Source organism: Canis lupus, chromosome 8, assembly GCF_003254725.2.
Source record: "Canis lupus dingo isolate Sandy chromosome 8, ASM325472v2, whole genome shotgun sequence".
NCBI classification, from domain to species: domain Eukaryota; kingdom Metazoa; phylum Chordata; class Mammalia; order Carnivora; family Canidae; genus Canis; species Canis lupus.
Genome location: NC_064250.1, coordinates 48,017,413 through 48,040,704, shown reverse-complemented (window position 1 = coordinate 48,040,704; position 23,292 = coordinate 48,017,413). Strand labels below are relative to the sequence as shown.

The 23,292-nt window shown below is 37.2% G+C and overlaps 1 protein-coding gene across 3 annotated transcripts in view; it reads right to left on the bottom strand.

Moving 5' to 3' along the window:
- The window catches only part of YLPM1 (YLP motif containing 1), a 79,332-nt gene that overhangs the window by 41,884 nt on the left and 14,156 nt on the right, over positions 1–23,292 (bottom strand). For all 3 annotated transcript variants that reach the window (XR_007412438.1, XM_025444157.3, XM_025444156.3), the window contains exons 5-6: positions 4,560–6,680; positions 1,843–1,963 (exon numbers count right to left, since the gene is read on the bottom strand). Coding sequence is in view for 2 of the 3 variants with exons in the window: in XM_025444157.3 (XP_025299942.3) it covers positions 1,843–1,963; positions 4,560–6,680 (2,242 nt within the window). In the remaining variant the exon portion in view is untranslated. The remainder of the gene's footprint in view (positions 1–1,842; positions 1,964–4,559; positions 6,681–23,292) is intronic.

Below are 23,292 nucleotides of genomic sequence, written 5' to 3'. Positions count from 1 at the left end.
CTCTCCACTGAGCAGGGAGCCCAATGCAGGGCTTGATCTCAGGGTCCTGGGAGATCATGACTTAAGCTGAAGGCAGACGCTTTACTAACTGAGCTACCCAGGTGCACTAAGAGCTCTGTTTAGAAGGAAAGACAGACCTGATAACAGACAAAATACAACAGGATAATGGCCATGACAGAGGCTTGTATAAGACGTTACAGAGGTACATGTGAAGGCAACCATCTTACACAAGTGTAAGAGAAGATACAGAGCTGAGTTCTAAAAAAATGAACAAGGATGAACTAGTTGGAGAAGGGATAAGAAGAGAAAGAAAAGAAACTCTGTTTTAGAGAACATGCATGTGCAAAACAATAGAGAGGAAGAGCCTGGCACACTTTGAATTGTAGGAAGCTCCATGTGGAACGAAAGCAGAATGTAGCAGAGTGATGGTAATGGTAAGTAATGTTAAGTTCAGGAAGAAAACATAAAAGGTCATGCAAAAGACTCTAGATTTTATCCTGAAAGCCATGGGGGAATACAAAAGCATTCTAAAGTGAGGGCACATGCAACATAGTGAGATTTATGTTTTTGCATGTCCATTTTGGCCAGAAGCCCCATCAGTGCTGTCTTAAGTGAGGTGTAGGGGTACACAGTGGCACTAGAGAACTTTTTCAGGTGATGGAAATTTTGTTCTTCCTTCTATTTGTCAAAACACAAACCTATGTAGGCTTAAAATGAGTTATGAGATGTAAACTAAACCTCAAAATTTGATTAAAAAATACAGCAAAACAATCACTCAAGCAGCAGAATGGAAAACGGGATCAGAGGGGAGTGAGATGGGGAGATGAAATAATCTGAAATAATATAGGCAAGAGCCGATGAAGGCTAGAACTGAGATTGTGGGGAAGTGGAGGACAGTATATTTGAACACTATTAAAAAGGTAGTAAAATCAATCAACAGAATGACTGGATATGGAAAGGCAGGACAAAGAAAAGAATGAAGGCTGACTTTCAGGTTCCCAGCTTGGGTGACTATGTGATGGTGAGGAGAAAGAACAAGTTAAATAGAGAATGATAATGAGTTCTGCTTTGAATCTGCGGAGTAACAGGAGACACATCAAGATGCAGATGGATGCACACACAGGTCAGGAGACAGGACATGGAGAGGTGACATCATGGTGGTTGTTGGTGTTAACAACTATATCTGAGTGTTACGTGTTAGACCAGAGTGAAAGGGAACATTGAAAAATGAAGAGTTAATTTCATGAAATGATTTGGGTTTTTTTCTCTCATTGTGTTGTTACAAAGTTATTTGCATGACAATATTTTTAAAGCCCAACACTGGCTTAAAGGTAAAACAACAAATAACAACCACAAAGATGAATGCAAAACAAATAGAGAATTTGATCAAACAAGTCTTCTTTAACAGAACTTTACAGCCTGAACTGAGGCATGACGTTTGATCCCTTCCTTAGCTGTGGAACTAGTAGCTTGAGGAAGTGGGGAGACTATGAGGCTCATAGGAGCAAAGTTCATGGGGAGCCCTCGCACTGCCCAGATGAAAAACAGCACTATTTGAACAAAAGAGACTATTAGGAAAATTCTACAGTTTTGTGAACATGAAGCCATGTAGCTCAGGTGTGCTTGGTGTACTTATCAAAACCTAGGGGAAAAATGCTCACAGGCGACCACATTTAAAAGATTTTCAAAGGTCAATTACCACTAGCTTTATACTTTCCCCAAATTTACATTTTTTTGTGGAGGAAATTTATACTTATTACAATAGGAAAAAGAAATCAAACAAAACATACAAACATACAAAGTAGGAATCATTTCATTTCCTGAGCACACATTTTGCCATACCGGGTACATTCCAGGCCTTGAAGATGCATTCTGCAACCTCGTGTCCTGGGGTGGCAGATGGTCAGGCATCTGTGGCTCCGACCCAAAGTCTTTCATCTTCTGAAGCTGTTCTTTTTGTTCCCTGTGAACAAATAAAATTGCCATGGTACATTAGGCATGTTTACTCCATTCCTAAGTGACTACAATTGATAACAAAGAACAAAAAAGAGACCTAAAATCCTTGTTCTAAAATCCTCTCAGTGCCCACAGAGCACAGGCAGGATAACATTCTTTTGCCTATATGTAGCTAACTGACCAGTCATCTACAACCTATAAACGACTACAAATTATCAAAGATCTTCAAGGGCAGATTCTATAATCTGCCTCATTAGTCTATTCTAAAATATCATCTACTTGTCATGTTTTTCTTTCATTGAACAAAAAGTTGTCTCACTATGTCTTTTGTTCAATACTCTCTAGACCAAAGGTTGCAACATGGTGGCCAAATATGACCTAGAAAGCGATTTTTTTTTTATTTTTTGAAATTTGGCTTTCACTTCAGTTTTAAAAATCTGAATTAGCTGCCATTATTTACAAAGCAAAATATTTCATAGATAAATTCAAATTTTAAAGGGATTTGGTAACAATGGGTTTAAGTTCCCACATGCCAATGATGAGCTGACAGGAATAGTGGCTGTCCACTTTAGATGAAGCGGTTTGCCACAATCCTCACCACATTCAGTAAGTAGTTATTCTGGCCCATTTTTACTCATTTTAGTTACCTGTCTAGTTTTTGTGGATATTTTAGTTTATGGCCCTGCTGTATACAGTGAGAACAAATGTCAGCCTATACCCTTAAAAACGGTACTTCATATTCCTAAAGAGTAATTACACAACTCTTCATGCTTTTCTTCAAATCTCTGGTCAAATTCCTTTTTTTTTTTTTTTTAACTTTTCCTTACAATGCCCACCTTAAACAGGTATAACATCTACTGTAAGCTCTTCGGACCTTTTATAGTTTTTTCCCTACATTGGGTATAGTGACCCAAATAGACATAAAGGGTCAAATATAGAAAAAGTTTATTTTCTGCCTCACATAAATCATATTATAACTTTACACCATCACAACATAGCTTACTTGTATTCAGCAATGACAATTCTTATCCATCACTTCATATTTTAATTAGGTTTATATTGCCTAGAAAGAGCTTTAAAAAAAGGATGGTGAAGAAGAAGCACCTTTTTATACAGCATTTCCATATAAAGCAGTAATAGATGAAAAGGAAATTTTAAAATGAAAGGAAAGAAATCTTGGCAGCTTGGTAACACCAATCAGCTTGGTGTTCTCCATAAACAAAACAGATTTTAGAGTTGGACAGACTGCACTGAAATTCTGGGTTTGCCACTGAATAGCCAAGTGGACTTAACCTCTATGAGTCTTAGTGTCATCTGTGAAGTGAGGATACTATCTACTTCTCTTTGCAGGCCTTTGAGATAAAACGATATGAGACAGGAGAACTGAGATAACATACACTAAGTTATTAGCACAGTGCTCAGTACACAGTGGGCTTTAAATTAAAGGTGTCTATAACTTAAAAACGAACAGTGTAGTAACTAAATATTCTCTAGCATGCTTTCACATCTTCAAGAGTAATCTAGAAGAGTCTAATCTTTCAGAGCGTATCTTCTATAGACAGAAATCTGTTATGCTGCCTGAAACATCAGATCTTCCATCTTTACCTACAGGTATTTTTCCTCACTACACTTTTCTATTCATAAAGCTTCAGTTATAATTTCAATTGGTATAATCCACAAATGCAGACTAGAATTAAAAAATGAAGGAAATATAATACACTGGAATATATCAAATCCTAACCATTAATTTATTTTCTCAAAACATTGTTAATTCCTAAGAAATTACTCAAAAAGCTTACAATCTAACAATGACTCCTAAATTCTTATTTCAGGATATAGTTGGTTTAAGGATTAAATGCGTATATACTAAGTATTCAGTATAGTTCCTAGTACATAGTAAGCATTCAATGTTAGCTTTTTAAAAAAATTTTGTTATTGCTACTACCCAGGAAGCATTATGGAGATACCTATACAGAGTTGGGTGACTGTTTATCAAGAAATCCAAATTCTATTCTCCATTTCGCAAAGAAAATATTTGATTATGCAGAAACAAGTAACATCCTCAAGTAGAGATATCTGCTTCTAATTATACGGAAAGATAAAGCACCCCAGAAAGAAAGTAACAATGATTAGACAAATCTGAGGACACTTTAGGTAAACCATTCTTAGCTTCAACAGAGAAAAACACTTCCCAAAGTTTTATCAAAGATTAGTGAATATGAAGTCTATCAGATCTAATACCAAAGAACAAATGCCTCCTGGGGAAAAAAAAAGATGTTACATATGAGCTCCATGAAATCCAGAGCACTGGAGAGTTGAAGTTTGATACCTGAAACATGCATAAGCATGGTATGTCAGCAACACATCCATAAAAGCCAAGAATGGCTATCAAATTTTCACATTTCAGGACATAAGCTTACAATTAACACAGTTCCTAAATATATATCCTAACCCTAAACAGTACTGAATGGCCAGGTAATAATTAAAATTACGAGATAAGAACTTGAAGCAAAATGATTCCATTCAAATATATCACATCACTTTAAAAGAGCAGTTTGAATGTGGTTTTGACTAAAAGAAATGATCTTAAGTAGTCAACTTACCGAAGCATTTTCAGTTCTTGTGCAGCTTTCAAAATGATTTCGTGCTGCCTCTGACTGAGAACCATTACCCCTCCAAGGCCTTGGTCAGAGTCTAAGTTTGTATCCGACCCCATCATTTCAGAAGAATGATGTGAGGAGGGCATATGTTCCGCCATGGGGGAATGTCTATCCACATCAGATGGGTACCATCTGTCTGACAACCGTTCTCTTTCCCAGTCCATTCTGTCAGGGATATAATCTCGCTTTTCCCGCCATGTATCTCCTCTTTCTGGATACTCTCGGATCCTCAACTCACCCCTATCACGAAAATCTCGATCATACCCATGGTCTCGATTTCTTTCTTCTCTCCATCTATCATCCCGATATCTATCCAAAGGTGGAAGAGGTGGGAGGGGTGGTAAAGGTGGAAGAGATGGAATATCCCGTTCACGAAACTGTGATTCTTGTTCATCCAGTGGTCTCCCATAATCTCTGTCCCACTCATTATCCAAATTTCTATCATACATATCCATGGGTCTTCCAATCCGATCCACATCCCTGTCCAAGTCCCTGTCCATTTCCCTGTTGTAGTCCTCATCCATATCCTGATCTCTCTCCCAATCATCCCACCAAGGGCCTCGTCTATCTCCATCATGAGATCGAGATGGTGGTGCTGAGAACCTGTCCTCTCTGTTATATGGATCTAGTGTATCATCTTGATAGTCACGTTCACATTCTCTCCAGTATCTTTCTCTATCCCAATCATCAAGTCTTTCTCGTTCCATTGGAGCATTTCTACCATCTAAAGGGAACTCTTCATGCCCTCTCTCTTCTCCATGGTTCCATGGGGCCCTAGGAGGCTCGTCTCGGTGATATGGATACATTTTTTCCCCACCATCTCCTGGTTCTGGTCTAAATGGACCTCTGTCACGACCGAAATCTGGTCTTCCCAGTCCCCTTTCCCTACTGCCAGGCCCTCGGGGTGGTCCCCTCTCCCTACTCCCGGCTCTTCGTGGTGGTACTCTCTCCCTACTCCCAGCCCTCCGAGGAGGTCCTCTCTCCTGACTGCCAGCCCTCCGAGGTAGTCCCCTTTCTCGGCTGCCAGCTCTACCTCTGTCCTGGCTGCCTTGTAGACCACCTGGCACTTTCTCCCGATTGCCTCCTGGCCTCATTAACCCTCTGTCCCGGCTGCCTTCTCCTCTATTCATCTTCTCTCGACTGTCTTCTCTTCTACCCATCATCTTATCACGAAAGTCTTCTTGCTTGACCAACCCTGGGCCACGGCTGAGTGCCTGGCCTCGACCTCTATTTACTAGTCCTTTATCCCGTATGTCTTCCATTCTGTTTTGCCCCAGACCTCTGTAAGATGAGCTGCTGCCTCGATTGCCTTCTAACCTATTATCTCTGTTATCTGGCCGAGGTAGCCCTTTCTCTTGGCTGTTTTCTGAGTGGGGCAGACCAATACCCAAAGGTTTAAAATCATTATCTGCAGTTAATGATGATGATGTTGTCACTGCTGCTCCTCCCTCCATCCCCCCTGGTTTTGAGGGAAAAGCAGATTGAGAAGGTACAGGTTTATTTGCAAGGGATACAGGCTGAGTAACAGCTTGGGCTTTGTCCATTTGAGTCTCCATACTTTGAGAATTCGGGTCCCAATTAGAAGGCTCTATGGGCCCTTCCGAGACTTCGCTTTTAGGTGGCTCTTGTTGAGAGTCGCTTAGATTCTCATTTGACTGAGCCGCCTTGGCATCCTTTATATCTGCAGCAATGGAAAATGTAGCTGACTGCATTTTAAAATTCTTCTGCTGGTTACTATTGGTGTCTGCTAATTGTTCTTTGTTTCCTGAAAGAGGTTCTGCTTGTGACTTAGGTTGCGGCTGATGTTGCTGTCCAAAAGCTGGCTTGGGGCCTTTCCACTGTGGTCCACTCTGTCGAGGACTGAGGGATGTATTGGGGGTAATATAAAACTGAGATGCTGGCCCCCGGGGAATCATTCCCCATTTGCTTTTAGTGCCCTCTGTTGGGTGACCTTCATATCTGGGTCTTGGCCCATCGGGGCGATTTCCTTCAAAACGAGGCCCTTTGGGTCTCGGTCCTTCACACCTTGACCCTAAATCCTCAAATCTTCGAGGACCATCAAATCTACAAGTAAAACAAAAGATATTACTCAAGACAGTAAAGCAGAAAAAAAATATTCTCCATGTAAGAATATTTAAGGCAATCTGGCCTTAGAATTTGTTTACAGAAATGACTCTGTCAGTCATTAAATAAATCCTGAGGCATCTATCTTAGAATCAGTAAGCTAAAGTGGCAGTGCTCAGGTCTCAGGACAGGCTTTGGAAATCATGTCAGTAGTATTATCATAATTCACTTCAAAACATTTCCTGCGGCAAGTCACTGATATTTTAACTAAATTGTTAAAAAGCAATTATAAACATTGTCACTTAGTAGACAGAAAAGTCCACTCATTTTTAAGGGGGAAAAAATGCCACAGCTAATTCTGAGAGTATTTTCAGAATTAAAATATAAAAACTAAATAGGAAACAATTAACAAGGTAATTTAGGATGATTATAAATACTGTTGGAACTAACATTATCATCTGGACTGACAAAATTCAAAAAGACAGTAGCCAGCTATATCTTAGGAGTATGCCCTGACATTTTAAAGTCTGGACATCTTAAAGTCCTGAAATTTTGTTATGGACCTCCTTGCTTATTCAGTAAATTTTTAGTGCACATTCCTTGTCAAGCACTACAGTACATCCAAGGGATATACAAATAAAATGTCATCTGTGCCCTCAAAGGGTTTGCAATCAAGGAGAAAGAGAACCTAAATGTAAATAAGTGCCCAAAGGTGCAATGACAGAAGTCTATCTGAATATAACAAGGGCAAACAGAGGAGGTGATGGTTAATTCTACCAGGATAAGGGGAAGGTTGCTGTCCAATAAAGGCTTTATACAATATATGATGCTTAAATTAAGTCTTGAAGGACAAATTCTCTGAGGCCAGGCTAACAGAGTGCACTGGAGATAAGGTAAATGGACAGCAAAGACATCTAAGGTTAAGGAAGCATTGTGAGGAAAGGCAGGGAAGCACACTAGCACAACATGTCTCGAAGTGCAAACAGTTCAACATGGCTGAAACAAGAGGAGACAGAGTAGGGAGAGCTGGGAAAGGAGTGGAAAGGTAGAGAACTAAGAGACAAAGTAAAGAGTAGGCAAGAATCAATCTCCAGAAGACCCTGTATGCCTGTGTGGCAGAGACTACTATGTTCCTCCAATAGCCAGCCATTCCCCCTTTTCCTAGAGTAACTGAGCCTCTTCATTCTTAGCTGGACATAAAGCTAGCCAGCCTAAATACTCTCTTTTCCAAATTCTCCTGCACTAGAACTTGCAGCCATGTTCTGGCCAATGCGCTGAGAGTGAAAATGACCAGCACATCCTTCTGGGTCATACCCTTAAAGGGAAGGGCACATATTCCTCTTTATCATTTATCATTTCCATTTCATGCTAGCTTTGACATGGTAATGACACATCTTGGACCATGTAGATAAGGGCAATATACTAGGAGATAAAAATGAACAAATCAGGAGGAACCTGGATTCTTGACATTGTAGAGCCACCACATAAGTGCTGAGAAAGAATAAAACTCTAATTTACTAGAGCATGTGACTTTGGATCTCTGTTATCATAAATGAATTAATTCAGCTGGGTAAGAAGTTGGGAGTTACTTAATGAGACTTAGAGCCACTACAGATGGTTTGAATTTTAAAAGATTGCTCTAGCAGAAAAGTAGCAGATGGATAGGTGGGAAAAGTTTATTTAGAATTGTTTCTATAATTTGGGTAAGTGAAAGGGAAGCCTGTCCTAAGGCAGTGACTGACATGAAGATGCAGAGGAGATAAAAGTGAGAGAGATGTGAAGGAAGGTGAAATGGATAGGACTTTCTAACAGGTGAGATTAAAATGATAACGGAAGGGAAGGATTTATAATGATTCTAAGGTTTCTGTCTTAGGGCTAAATGGATGGTGATACTTTTCAGGATTTTAATGATAAATAGAAGAGTTTTTCTCTCATTGGTTTGGGAAATCAATGAGGAATAATAAATTCAGTTTCAGATAAATCATTTATTTTCCATTCCTGTTGACGTCAGATTTTGCTGGTCTAGAAGTCTTAGTTTCAAAGGGAGGAGGGAATGCTCCCATCAGGGGAAACAACAATAACTCCATTAAACTCAAGATTGCCACCTGGCTACTTTGGGTTCTGAATCAACAGGCGAAGAAGGGAGTGACTGGCCCTGGGCTGCAAGGGGGAAACTGCACACTGAAGGTAAGAAGGAATATGTCTGGAATGGAGATCCTCTAGGACACCTCTTAGCACTTCCATGTCCTGTGATTAAAGTAAAAAAAAAAAAAATTTACAATAGCTGAATTCAGACAGGACTGCCAACAGCCCAGAGCCTTCAAGAATGAAGGTTTGGGTCACTCCACCAGGCAAAAAACCAGGACCACCTGAGGTGCATGTGAGAACAAAGGGACTATGAAATGGGTTGTGGATAAAGGTTATTATAAATACCAACTATGGTTAGGTTACATGACCAATCGCAGAAAGAATTGTAACAGTTATGAGTAGTTCCTTCCTTATTTGATATGTTTAAATATGTCTTAGTCAAATTTCTTTGGTTGATTTTTCTTATCTAACATAAGATGTATTAATAATAGTTAATTTTGTATCTCAGAGTTTAAATTACAAAGTAACAAAGAAAGAGTGTGAACCCAGCTGGAAGAATGAAGATTTCACCAAAGACAAAAAAGGGACTTTGTATCCTTTTCTGGGGAAAAGGTAAGAATCTTTTTTCAGTTGTCCAGAGATAAGTATTTTATGTCATGCAAAAATCTCCCTTGTGACCCATCCTAATCAGAAACATATAAGGGAACTCTGGGAAAGAACATATTAGTGAACTCCACTACAGCCTAGCCAAATTGACACCACACAGACTCCTCACAAGAAATTTCAATATACATAAACCCTATTATAAACAGAAAAGGGATCACCAGCAGATGAGAATTTTGCTTTTAAATTCTAAAAGACAAAGAGCACATGTGAATGGTAACATATGGAGCAAGAAGAAGCTGCAGTTTAGAATGCTGGAAGTAGAAAGGGATACAATAAAAATGGAGTTGGGGGCAGCCCAGGTGGCTCAGCGGTTTAGCGCCACCTTCGGCCCAGGGCGTGATCCTGGAGACCCGGGATCGGGCCCCTGGGCTCCCTGCATGGAGCCTGCTTCTCCCTCTGCCTGTGTCTCTGCTGCTCTCTCTCTCTGATGAATAAATAAATAAAATCTTAAAAAAAGGGATACCTGGGTGGCGCAGCGGTTTAGCGCCTGCCTTTGGCCCAGGGCGCGATCCTGGAGACCCGGGATCGAATCCCACGTCGGGCTCCCGGTGCATGGAGCCTGCTTCTCCCTCTGCCTGTGTGTCTGCCTCTCTCTCTCTCTCTCTGTGTGTGTGACTATCATAAATAAATTAAAAAAAAAAAATCTTAAAAAAAGGGGGGGGAGGGTTGGTTTGCTCACAGAAACCTAGATAGTCAAAATTCTAGATACCATGAAGGACAAGACTAAGAGTTGGGGTTAAAAATATATAAGTTAAAATCTATAGTCGGAAACATCAACCAGACTTTCTCTAGGCTGAATGTCCCTAATTTCTTGAATCTGAGAGTCCTCTAACATTAGCAGACAGTTCTTTGCCCTACCACCTCAAACAAAGCCTGAATTTGCTGACTGGGAGCAATAATAGCTAATAACCCCTTCATATGCATACAGTTTTCAGTTAGCTTGTTGGTGTCCCCAACTCTTAAATATAAATGATAACCAAGGATCACTAGATATTTGAGGAATGTCTCCAATATGAAAGGAAGAGACCAAAGGTAAACAGGTCATAAATCTGGAGAAAACAGAGATAATGCAAAAAACAGAAGATAACTTTTTAAAAATCCTCAAATAACATCCCCAGAAAGATTCTTAAAGATACTGTGCTATAAATCAATTTGCTATACATAAAAAAGGATGAGAACCAAAAGAACTGTGGAACATTTTTAAAATTCTCCAAATAAAATGCAATGAAAGAATTAGCAGTATTTCGAAGTACAACCAAATGAAAGAGAAAAAGACAAATATAATCAATCTAGCAGGTCCAAAAACTTACAAATGAGGCATTCCAGAAAAACAGAAAACAAGAAAAACATTTATAAAGAAATAGCACAAAGGTTTAAGAGTTAAGAGACTCTAATCTCCAGACAGAAAGGGCCTAGCTCACTAAGTACCAAATATAACTAGTAAAACAAAAACCCACTATGAACTTTTAGAATACCAGGGTGAAAAAGTGTTTCTGGCAAAGGGAGAAGTCACCTAATTAGGAAAAGAATCAGAACAGTATAGCACCTACACTAAGTAACAGAAGAAAATAGAATGATGACCCTAAAACCTTGAGGAGTAATTATGTTCAACATCAGTATGTGGTATGTAAATGGTATTAAACAGTTTGGTATTAGCATTAAAACAGACATACAGATCAATGGAACAGAACTGAGAGCCCCAAAATAAACCCACACATATATTGTCAATTACTTTATGACAAAGGAGCTAAGAATATATAATGGAGAAAGGACAGTCTCTTCAATAAATGATCCTGGGAAAACCGAACAGCCATATACAAAAGAATGCAACTACAGTGCTATCTCACACTATACACAAAAATTAACTCAAAATGGATTAAAGACTTGAAAGTAAGACCCCAAACCATAAAACTCCTAGAAAAAAACACAGGTGGTAAGCTCCTTGACATAGGTCTTGGTAATGATTTTTTTGAATCTGATATCAAAAACAAAAAGGTGGGACCACACTAAACTACCAAGCTTCGGTACAGCAAAGAAAACCATCAACAAAATGAAAAGGTGACCAACTGACTGGGAAAAAATACTTACAAATATTATATCTCATAAGGGGCTAACATCCAAAATAAACAACTCATATATACTCTAGCGAAAAAACACTCTGATTAAAAGATGGGCAGAAGATCTGAACTGATATTTTTCCAAAGACGACATACAGATGGCCAATAGGTATATGAAAAGATTTTCTACATTATTTATCATCAGGGAGATGCAAATCAAAACCACAATGAGATATTACCCCACACCTGTTAGCATGGCTATTTTCAAAGACTAGAACCAATACATGTTGGCGAGGATATGGAAAAAAGAGCACTCTTGTATATGGCTGGTGGGAATGTAAATTGGTTCGGCCACAAGGAAAACAGTATGAAGGTTCTTCAAAAAATTAAAAGTAGAACTACCATGTGACCCATCAATTTTACTCCTGGGTATTTATATCTGAAGAAAACAAACAAACAAAAAACTAACTTAAAAAGATACATGCATCCCTGTATTCACTGCATCACTGCAGCATTATTCACAATAGCCAAAATATGGAAACAACCTCAGTGCCCATCAATGGAAGAATGGGTAAAGAAACTGGATACTGAACTGAATATTATTCAGCCATAAAAAAGAGTGAAATCTTGCCACTTGTGACAACATGGATAAACCTTGAAGGCATTATGCTAAGTGAAATTAAGTCTGACAAATGCTGTATGATCTTATACGTGGAATGCAAAAATAAATAAATAGGAAAAACCCAAGCTTATCAATACAGAGAATAGGCTAGTAGTTGCCAGAGGCAGGGGTGGGGCATGGGAGAAATGGGTGAATTAATTTTGTTTTTAGTTTAAATAAATTAAATTTTAAATGCTCAACTTCAAATTCTATATCCAAATTATTCATCAAGTGTGAGGTTAGAATAAAAACATTCTCAGACACACTAGACTCAGAAAATGTACCTCTAACCCATGATTTCTCAGTAAGTTACTTGAGCATGCACTCTGGGAAAAAGAGTCACTAAATCACAAACAGGAAGCCATGAGATTCAGTAAACCGTGAATCCAATCCAGGAGGACAGTCAAGGAAAATGCTGGAGTAACAGCCATATATATGGCAGATCTTTTGAGCAACCAACCACCCAACCTGCCTAGGTGTAAAGCAAGAAGATGCATACATTTTGGAGAGAGAGCTCCTCAGGAAAAAAAGGGTGGTGCTTCTGGGACTGGGGTTGGAGAATTATTTTAAACATTTTTCAAGAAGACAATTAGAAATCCTAGAGAAGTCATTACAGTAAAGAAAATATAACACATTGCTTATCTCTACAACAAATATTTTTGCTCATCTAATAACAGTGATATAAATATATTAGGCAGATGAGGTTAGAGTAGTGTAAGAGCTAAATCTATATCAGACCCGGAAGTAAATATATAATATCTAAAATGTGTAAATCAAGAAAGTAGGAGCATTATCATTTAGTGGTAGGAAGGTAACTACCAAAAGAAACAGCTAAAGAATTAAAAGATGTCATTAGAAAACACATCTAAGCTGGCTATTTTTCTTGATTTTTAAAAACTATGGTATGTACATACCACTTTGATAAGAATAGAAAATGAATTTCTTTAAGTGGCACAGAGAGATTAGCCCTAACCAAGAGAAAGAAGGGCTTCTTTTGAGGCTAGAAGATGAGGATAGTAGAGTAAGGTAAACATAAGGGCAGAAAGTGAGTTTCACTTGGCCTGAAAGCCTTGATTTTCTCTGGGAGTCAGGAAGCTAAATTAAAGCTACAAAGTAAAATTAAAATGTTTGTGGAGACCAAAAAAGCAGCACTAGTGCAGATGGTCTCTGCAAAGCAGCGAAGGCTTGGCACAGTTATTGTTGGGCAAAGGGAAAGGAGCTGACCAAAGACTTGTCAAAGGATAATAGCAATGCTTAGGATGGAGACCACTTATTTACCTATTTATAATACTGTTTCAGAGCTTATGATGGTTTAGTTCCTTTTCTTGAAGTTACATTTATTAATTCAAAGTGCCTGGAAAAACACCTTAGACCATTAAAGTCATGTAAAGCAATCTGTTTGTATTTGATTCAGCAATGATTACTTCATATAAATGAAAAGAGAAGATTATCCTCCACAAGGAAGAGTCAGAAGAACCCTTGTCCACTCATTACCCAGTATTATAAACAAATTTAAATACGAATGAACTGCCTTCCTCACCAAATTGTGAATGTCTTCAGAATTTTATCTATAACTAAGACATTCTGGCATAAGCACCAGTGATTTAATCTGACACGTCAGGTATTATGTTTGTGATGGAAATAAATGGTACTTAAGGAGTTCACAGTCCATGGGAAAATGGAGGCAAGTAAATCAACAATCAGAACACAATTTGATAAAATGGGATGTGTTGGCTTTATTTACTGAAGTATGTCCATTGTCTGACTCACTGAAGGATCTCAACATATAATTACTGAATTGCTCCCTGCCCCCTAGGGTAAGAAAAATAGGAATTAGCAAAGTAAAAACTGACAGGAAAGGAATTCCAGACAAAGAGAAGAGCACGTGTCAAGGCCAGAGGAAAGGATGAAGGAAGCAAGAGGCACTAAAAGATGTGCAGATAAGGAAGAAGAGAATCCAGGGGCAAAGTTGTAAAAGGTTATGAACTCAATACTGCAAGCATCATGCCTGCAAATACAACATGCAGTTTCCATGAAAGGGTAGGGTGCTTTGCTTTTAGATTAAATTGCTGATCAACAGCCAAGGGTCATCATTTTATTTTTATTTTGGGTGTTAGAAAATGTTAAAGCAATTGAAATATACTTTCAACACTACATGTAAATGGCAATTATTTATCAATACTGCACTTTCAAATTTTCAAAACTCAAGGCTGTAACAAAATGTTAGACTATCAAAACCTTTTGTATTTATAAAAGAATTTTTAAGCTTTTGGAAGAAATATATTTAGAGATACTCAATTTAAAAGTATGCACAAAAATAAGTCATGTTTACAACAATACAATGAAATGCTATGACCTTTTAACATATAAAAACATTTGAAATAAAGTACAAACATATATATATTCACTAATACAATCACATAAAAACACATGCATTGCCCATTGGTTAGATGAGAAGAAAAACAAATATTTGTTGTTTTAAATCTTTAGAAAATTTTTGTACAGTTAGGTATTTCATAAACTTCTAAAAAAATAAAAACCCTAAAACTAGATATGAAACCATTAGAGGTATGTATAAAAATTTTAGGATTTGACATAAAAAATAGACTTCAAATTGGGTATAAAAACTTAAGAGGTATGAAAAAATACAAAATACCCTTAAACAAGATAACATCTTATTGTCACAATAATTACATAAACATAAATCAGCTGACCATGGGAATTACAAAATGTTAAATTCTAGAATCAAATTCTTGCCCTTTTAGTTTTCATGTGAGATAATTTTTCTAATTATTTTCTAATATATATATATATATACAACCAAGATCCTGAAGTCAAAATCCAACCCCTGCCAAGTATTATCTCTATAGTAGGAACAACCATGACAAATGGAAACATAGATAAAAAATTTAGTATTTATAGTCCCTTGCTAATCCTAATAAAGTAGGTACAGAATGGAAGAGGTGAGTAATTCCAATCTAAAAACCAATAAAAAAGTATGTGTGACAGATCAGAAGTCAATATATTACAAAGATTTCAATTCTTCTGCAAAACAGTCAATAGATTCTATGCAATGTTTATCAAAATTATAGGTTTCTGAAAACTGACAAGGTGATTCTAAGCATTACATGGGAAACACAGAGGACCACAAATAGTCAAGTCAATCTAGATTGGGAGTCAGCAAACCATACGGCCCATGGGCCAAATCCAGTTAAGAGTGTTTTGTTTTGTTTTGTTTTGTTTTACAATTTTAAAGGTGAAAAATAAAAGAATGAAAAATATTTAATATAAACCAAACATGGCCTGCAAAGCCTAAAAATATTTCTCATCTGGCCCTTCAGAGAAAAAGTCTGCCAACCTCTGATCTAGAAACACAGAATTGGAGGACTTACACTCAGAGACATCAAGATTTATTACAAAGCTACAGTAATTAAAACAGGACACTTATGCAAGGATAGACAAATAGAATCCAGAAACAAACCCACACATAGAGTCATCTGACCCATAATGAAGGAGATAGTACCAAAGTAGTAAGAAAAAGTTAACTTTTTCAATAAATGGTGCTGGGGTCAACTAGATAGCCATATGAAAAATAATAAACCATGAACCCTGCCTCATATTATATATCAACAATCAACTCTATAAATTGTTGATTTAAAAATAAAAGATAAAACAACAAAAGATAAAATAGGTTAATGTGTTCATGGCCTTGGGGCAAATAAACAAAGATTTCTTAAACAAAACACAAAAAAGCACTAATAACTATAAAGGAAAGGGTCAATAAATTCGACTACTAAATTAAAATCAATAATTTCTATTAATCAAAAGACACCACTAACCTTTGAGGCTCCTCTGGGTTCACTGCATCCTAGTTTTAGAACTGTTTTGTTTTTATTTTTGTTTTGACAGTCTATTATAGTCATACCTGTCAGAATGGCCAAAATCAAAAGAGAAGAAACAACAGCTATTGGTGAGAATTTGGAGAAAGGGAACTGTTGGTATTGGAATGCAAACTGGTATAGCCACTAGGGAAGACAGTATGGAGGTTCCTCAAAAAGTTAAAAGGAGAACTACCCTTTGATCTAGCAATCGCACTACTAGATATTTACCCAAAGAATACAAAAGTACTAATTTAAAAGTTATGCACCCCAATGTTTACAGCAGCATTGTCTACAGTAGCCAAATTAGGGAAACTGCCCAAGTGTCTATCAACTGATGAATGGATAAAGAAGATATGAGGTGTGTGTGTGTAATGGAATATTACTCAGTCATAAAAAGAATGAAATCTTGCTATTTGCAAGGATGTGGATAGAGCTAGAGAGTATTATGCTAAATGAAATGTGAGTCAGAGAAAGACAAATACCATATGATTTCATTCATGTGGAATCTAAGAAACAAATGAGTAAATGGAAAAAAAATAGACAAACCAATAAAGACTCTTCCTTTTCTTTTCTTTTTTTTTAAAGTATGCTCTACACCCAACATGGGGCTTGAACTCTCAACCCTGAGATTTAGAGTCCCATGTTCTACCTGCTAAGCCAGCCAGGAGTCCCCCAAGAAACAGGCTTTAACTATAGAGAACAAATTGATGGCTACCAGTTTATTTAACCCAGTGATGGATTAAACAGGTGATAGGGATTAGGAAGTGCACTTGTACTTCCTTATCACATATCCAGTGATAAGCACTAGATGTTGTTTATTAGTGTTGAATCACCATATTATAATACCTGAAACTAATATTACACTTATGTTAACTAACTAGAATTTAAAGAAACACTTAAAAAAATAAACAAAAATAAACAGTTCTAAGGATTGACATTTCATGACTTTTTTTTTTTTTTTTTTTTTTACAGGCTTTTCCCAAGAACAAAGAGAAAACTTACCTCTAAAAAAATAGAATAAAACTTATATTATCATGCAATTACTATTTGGGTCCACTCTTTTCACAAATCTAAGATACATTATGGGATCCTATGGGATTTTTTTTCTGTATCTTAAAAACATTCTGCAATTTCTTTATCCTAGAATTCTTATTCATCTTACTCATTAATTATCCCCAACTATGCCACAGAAGATTAAAATATGAAGACAATGAAGGGATGATGGATTTGCCTAAAGGATGAAGCAAAGGTAGAAATAACTGTCATCTCACTCCACTTTGTATTACCCAAAATCTTACAGCCTACTTTTAGGCTTCTCTGAACACAATTGAGAAATGAGAAACTTTCAGAATGGCAAAAAGTGAGAGAGAAAGCTGTGTCAAAATAAAAAAATAAACACAGAGACAGAAGCACTCTAGGCTCTAATAAATGTGAAACTGATCGCATCAGTAAAATCTCCAACTCTGAGTCCTCATATGACAGCACTCTAGATGAATATTCTCAAACTCAATATTTGATGAGTGAACAATATATTTCTAAGGACAGAAAGGAAATGTAGTACTGCCATCCACTTGGTTATTAAACTGGAAGGATGTTATCACATAATATTTTCTGCCAAGAACCTGGATCATTCTGCTTTGCCAGAAGAATGTGTGACAGGATTATTTGATCTTTTATATTTATGTGCCAAAATTTACTCGATGCAGAGTTTTGCTCTTATAAAACTTTTATAAAAATTTCTAATAAGTTGTTTTTCACTATTCCTTTGTTGTTACTTCTGTAAGTTATTTGTAAAATGACTTTAAAATTTAAAAAAGTAAAAAGGATCCTCTGGATCTATATACTTTTTTGGTATACTGAGGATAAGAAAAAGGGTTATAGAATGACAAATAGTTGAGACAGTCTAGACACAGAATAATATCTAGTATACACAAGGAACTCCTACAATTCAATACATTACCCGATAGAAAAGCTGGGAAAAGACCTCAATCAACATTTCATAAAAGAGGAAATTCAACTTAACAATAATCAAATGGACAGAGAAGTTAGCTTCATTTGTCATCAGAGAAGTACAAACTAAAGTCATACTTAAAATCTCACTAGACATCCATCAAAACGGCTAAAACTAAAAATTTAACAATACTAAGTGTTGATGAGGATGCAAAAAAACTGCTGGTGAGAATGTAAATAGACATAATCACACCAGAAAACTGTTTGGGGGCACCTGGGTGGCTCAGATGCTTAAACATCTGCCTTTGGCTCAGGTCATGATCTCCAGCTCCTGGAACTGAGCCCCGCATGGGGCTCCCAGCTCAATGGGGAGTCTGCTTCCCCCTTTCCCTCTACCATTCTCCCTACTTGTGCGCTTGCTCGCTCTCAAATGAATAAAAAAATCTTTAAAAAAAAAAAAGAAAAAGAAAAAAAAAACAACTGTTTGACAACATCTACCAAAGTAAAACCATACCTACCACCTGATCAAGCAATTCGAATCCTTGGTATATTTCTAAACAAAATTAAATACATGGCACACACACGCACACACCTAAAGAGACACCTACAGCGCCAAAAGACACAAAGCAGTGATCTTCATAATAACCAAAAATCTTAAATGACTAAATATTAGAATAGATAAACAGATTGTGGTATATTCAAACAATAAAATATGGTAGAGAAATGGGAATGAACAAAAACTGCAGCTACATACAACATGGATGTATCTCACAATAATGTAATATCAAGTGAAAGATGCTAGACTCAAAAGAATACATACATTAGAATTCCAATTCTAAACTTCAAAAATAGGCAAAACTATTATATGAAAAGTCAGCATTATGGTTATCTTTGGGGTGAGAGAAAAATGGGAAAGGGCATGAGGAGGACTTCTCAGACACTAGTAATCTTTAGATCTTGATCTCAGTTGTGATAATGTGAGTGTGTTTACTTTGTGCAAATTCACTAAGCCATATACTCAGGATTGTGCATTATCTCTGTATGTTACCCTTTAATAAATAAGTTTTATGATTGAAAAATAAAAGGTTCTGGGAAACCAATATCCACTGACCTAACAGTTTATCAGAGCAGAGGTAGTCTTCTAGAAGTCCCGATGAAACAAATGACACACACCTACACACAATTTCAAAAGAGCTGCCCCAGATGCTCCACAATGTGGTATGATATTTACACATGATGGTTTTTAGAAAGCAGCCTCAATCTGGATTTCGCAAAAACTCAAAGTAATCTACATTATTTTAATAGTGTATTATTGGTCAATCAGTTATCTGTGTTCTCTATTCTTGTTTTTCTACACAGCTTTGTTTAAAAAACAAAACGGAGTGGCTTACCATATTAGTTATGTGATTATAGCAAACTCGAATTCAACTAGTAAGAAAAATTCACAAGTTTCTGTAACAGTGGATTATTTCTACCTCAGTCTCTTTCACTCATTTACCAGCTTCTCACTGATTTTTTTTTTCACCTAGTTACACAGGAGGAAAAACAACCATGCCCTGGCAACCATCAGAAACGATACTCAATATAAGCTAAGTGAGCAAAAGAAGTAGAAAGGTAATAGAAACAGAAATGACATAAGCTAGATTGGGGAAGGGTTTTAAAAACAGGGTAGATAATGTGAGCAGGATCCAATTCAAAAACAAACAAAACAAAAAAAACCCATCCTTATCAAAGTTGCAGGTGGAAAAGATGGAGAGGAACATCTTACATCTAAAAGCAACATAATCAACATTTATTAAGATTTCAGCAGACTAGAATGTTGGCCCAAACCTAACTAAATGAAATGTAAAATAAAATCTTAGAGAAAGACAAAACAACAAAAAACATCCTGCAGAAGTTCAGGATGAGAGAGACTTGGCTTAATAAGAGCTGATGTGAAAAAGACTTGGGAAGCCAAAATGATGTTAAGCTCAACACGAGTCAACACTGTGACAGTGCTGACCAAAAAAGTAATTTGTTCAGCTACACAATACGTTATTTATAAAAAAGTTGGTAATAGGTTCTATGGTTTCCTGCATCTAAAGTAAGGGTTCATTCATTCTGAAGGAGACTGACAAATCCAAGGCCCTTCGCAAGACAGTGAGGAATGTAGCAGGAGGAGGCTAGAACCAATATAAGTGTGAAAAGAAAAGAAGAATATGAGTTTCTGTGATGGCAGAGAAGAGTACGTAGGACAGGATGCAGGAGTCAAGAAGGTGGTGTTTAAAGAAATGTAGGAACTCACTATAGGAGGAGGATAGGATAATCCATCACGTGTTACACCACACAGGCAGATCTAGAATCAACAGGTAGAAGTGACAGCAACACATTTAGGTTCAACACAAATAGGCTTTCCGGCAAACTGTCAACACCTTGTATGGTAGTATTCCTTATCACAGTGCCAATGTTCAAGCAGAGGCTATTAACCAATTGTCACAGGAAGTAAAATGAACTCAAAAGTGGATCAGGAAAAAAAAAGCGGGGGGGTGGAGGGGATCCCTGGGTTGCTCAGCGGTTTAGCACCTGCCTTCAGCCCAGGAAGGGCTGGAATGAAGATCCTGGAATGCCAGGATCGAGTCCCACATCGGGCTCTCTGCATGGAGCCTGCTTCTCCCTCTGCCTGTGTCTCTGCCTCTCTCTCTCTCTCTCTCTTCCTCTCCCTCTCTCTCTCTCTGTGCCTCTCATGAATAAATAAATAAAACCTTAAAAAAAGTGGATCAGGGGTGCCTGGGTGGCTCAGTCAGTTGAGTGTTCGACTTCTGATTTTGGCTCAGGTCATGCTCTCAGGGCCATTAGGTCAAGCCCCCACGTGGGCTCCACACTCAGGGCAGAGTCTGCTTGGGATTCCTTCTCCCTCTCCCTTTACTCCTCTGCCCCCTAACCACACATACATGCTTGTTCTCGCTCTCAAAATAAATAAACAAATCTTTAGAAAAAAAAAGGATCAGAAGGCCTTGGATTCTAATTCCATCTCAATCATTTACTAGCAATGTTATCTGGGGCAATTTATTTATAACCTCTCCAAATCTCAGCTTCCCTTATATGTTTACTTCATGAGATCACGGAAAAATAATAAGGTAATACATGTAAGACCCAGGATGACAAACTAAAATGCAATACAAATATGAATTGCTATAGAGGGGATATTACACTAGATAATTGCTAAGATCCTCCCAGCAGTGAAATTATTAACTATACTTTAAGGTAAGAAAAAACTTAAAATGGGTCCTAAATTTACAATAAGATTTGGTAGGCAAAAGACAGAAAACATTAATATGATAGAAAAAAAGGGGGGACACCTGGGTGGCTCAGTGGTTGCGTGTCTGCCTTCAGCCCAGGGCATGATCCCAGGTCCAGGGATCGAGTTCTGCATCAGGCTCTCTGCGAGGAGCCTGCTTTTCCCTCTGCCAATGTCTCTGCCTCCCTCTCTGTGTCTCTCATGAATAAATAAAATCTTTTAAAACTGGGCGGGGGGGGGGGGCGCAGAGCAGAAAAATCTATGTTTCACAAGGTCTTAAGAATGTACTTTTATTTATTTATTTATTTATTTATTTATTTATTTATTTATTTTTTTATTTATGATAGGCACACAGTGAGAGAGACAGGCAGAGACACAGGCAGAGGAAGAAGCAGGCTCCGTGCACCGGGAGCCTGATGTGGGATTCAATCCTGGGTCTCCAGGATCACGCCCTGGGCCAAAGGCAGGCGCTAAACCGCTGCGCCACCCAGGGATCCCAAGAATGTACTTTTCTGATAGCAAATTAGTCACCAGATCTAAAAGGCAATGCTTAATCCAAGAGATAAGCAGGAATTCTAATAAAAAAGTTACACATGCCAAATAAATCGAGATTACAAAATGCACTTGTAATCACTCACAGTATGAATATCACTTAATCATGGCATTAAACACAGTGCTTAACTAGTGCTTTTGCTCTGGGACCACCTGGACTCTGCTCCCATTGGGTGTGGACTCAGGCTCTATTCTCCCAGTTACTTGATGCTGAGCAAGTTTCTCAAACCTCTCAGCCTCAGTCTGTCAAGGGTAAATGTAGGGTATGAACCTGCCTAGTTAACAGGTTGCTGAGAAGACTCTAGGAGATAACATATATATGGTTTCTGGCACCCAGAGAGTTCATGTTAATTATGTGTTGCACCATAGAACCAGATCTAGAATTAACAGGTAGAAGTTGTAGCAATACATTTAGGTTCAAAGCTAGGAAAAATACTTTCCAGAGAACTGTCAAGAATATAACTGTCATTCTAAGATGGTAGAGTTCTGTGCCATGTTGTTTTCAGAGTTATAAATTTGGTGAACAAACCAAAGATATATTTTGTTTCCAAAAGCCAAAATTAAGGTTAAATTAAAATAGTTAATACAGATACACTGACACTGAGATAGAAAACTAATCAATGTACTGACGAGTGCAAAAAAGCAAGCTTACAAGACAATATGCTCAGTATGATCTTATTTTTATGACATATTTTTAAAATAATTATCTCAATGGTGGAATTAGGACTTTCACTTTTTAAAATATTTTTCTGTACTATCTAAATTTAGTATAAGGAGTATATATTTCTATTACAATTTACAATTGGCAAAAAAATGTGATTGATAATGTTTTTCTATAGAAAAATTAACATGTAGGCCAACTGGGGAAAAATATACTTTTACAAACTTGGAAAAATGAATTAAATACTTTTTAAAAAGCAAAAAAAAAAAAAAAAAAAAAAAAAAGGCAAAGCAAAAAAAAGTTAGAGATTACTAGTAAATTTTCCTGTGTGCTTTTCTAAATAAAAATGTGGTGCAGACATAAGGAAAACATCTCCCAAATTGAGGGAAATATATAGGAAATGAGCTCCATGGGGGTGGGGATTTTGTCTACTCCGTTATATTCACTGCTATAAGCACAGAGCAGGAATAAATATTTGCTAAATAAATGGATAAAAGCCGTATCTACCCTTACATGAAATTTTGTTGCCTTATTTCACTAGAATTTGACTTATTCATCTTTATCTCCAATAGCTGGCATATTCTCTAACAAAGAGAAGTTACCAATTCAGTTATTTGTCAAATCAAGGAAAAAAACAAAAAAGATAAGTAAACTTAATAAATATTACTGTTGAAGTTAAAAAGTCTATAAGACATTGATAAGTATTACTCTAAAAAAGGACATTCATCCTGGAGTGTAATCTCTACATACAGGATAAAAGCAGTGACATCAAAGAAATGGGGGCACGTTACTATTTCTAGATTTTTATTATGTTGTGTC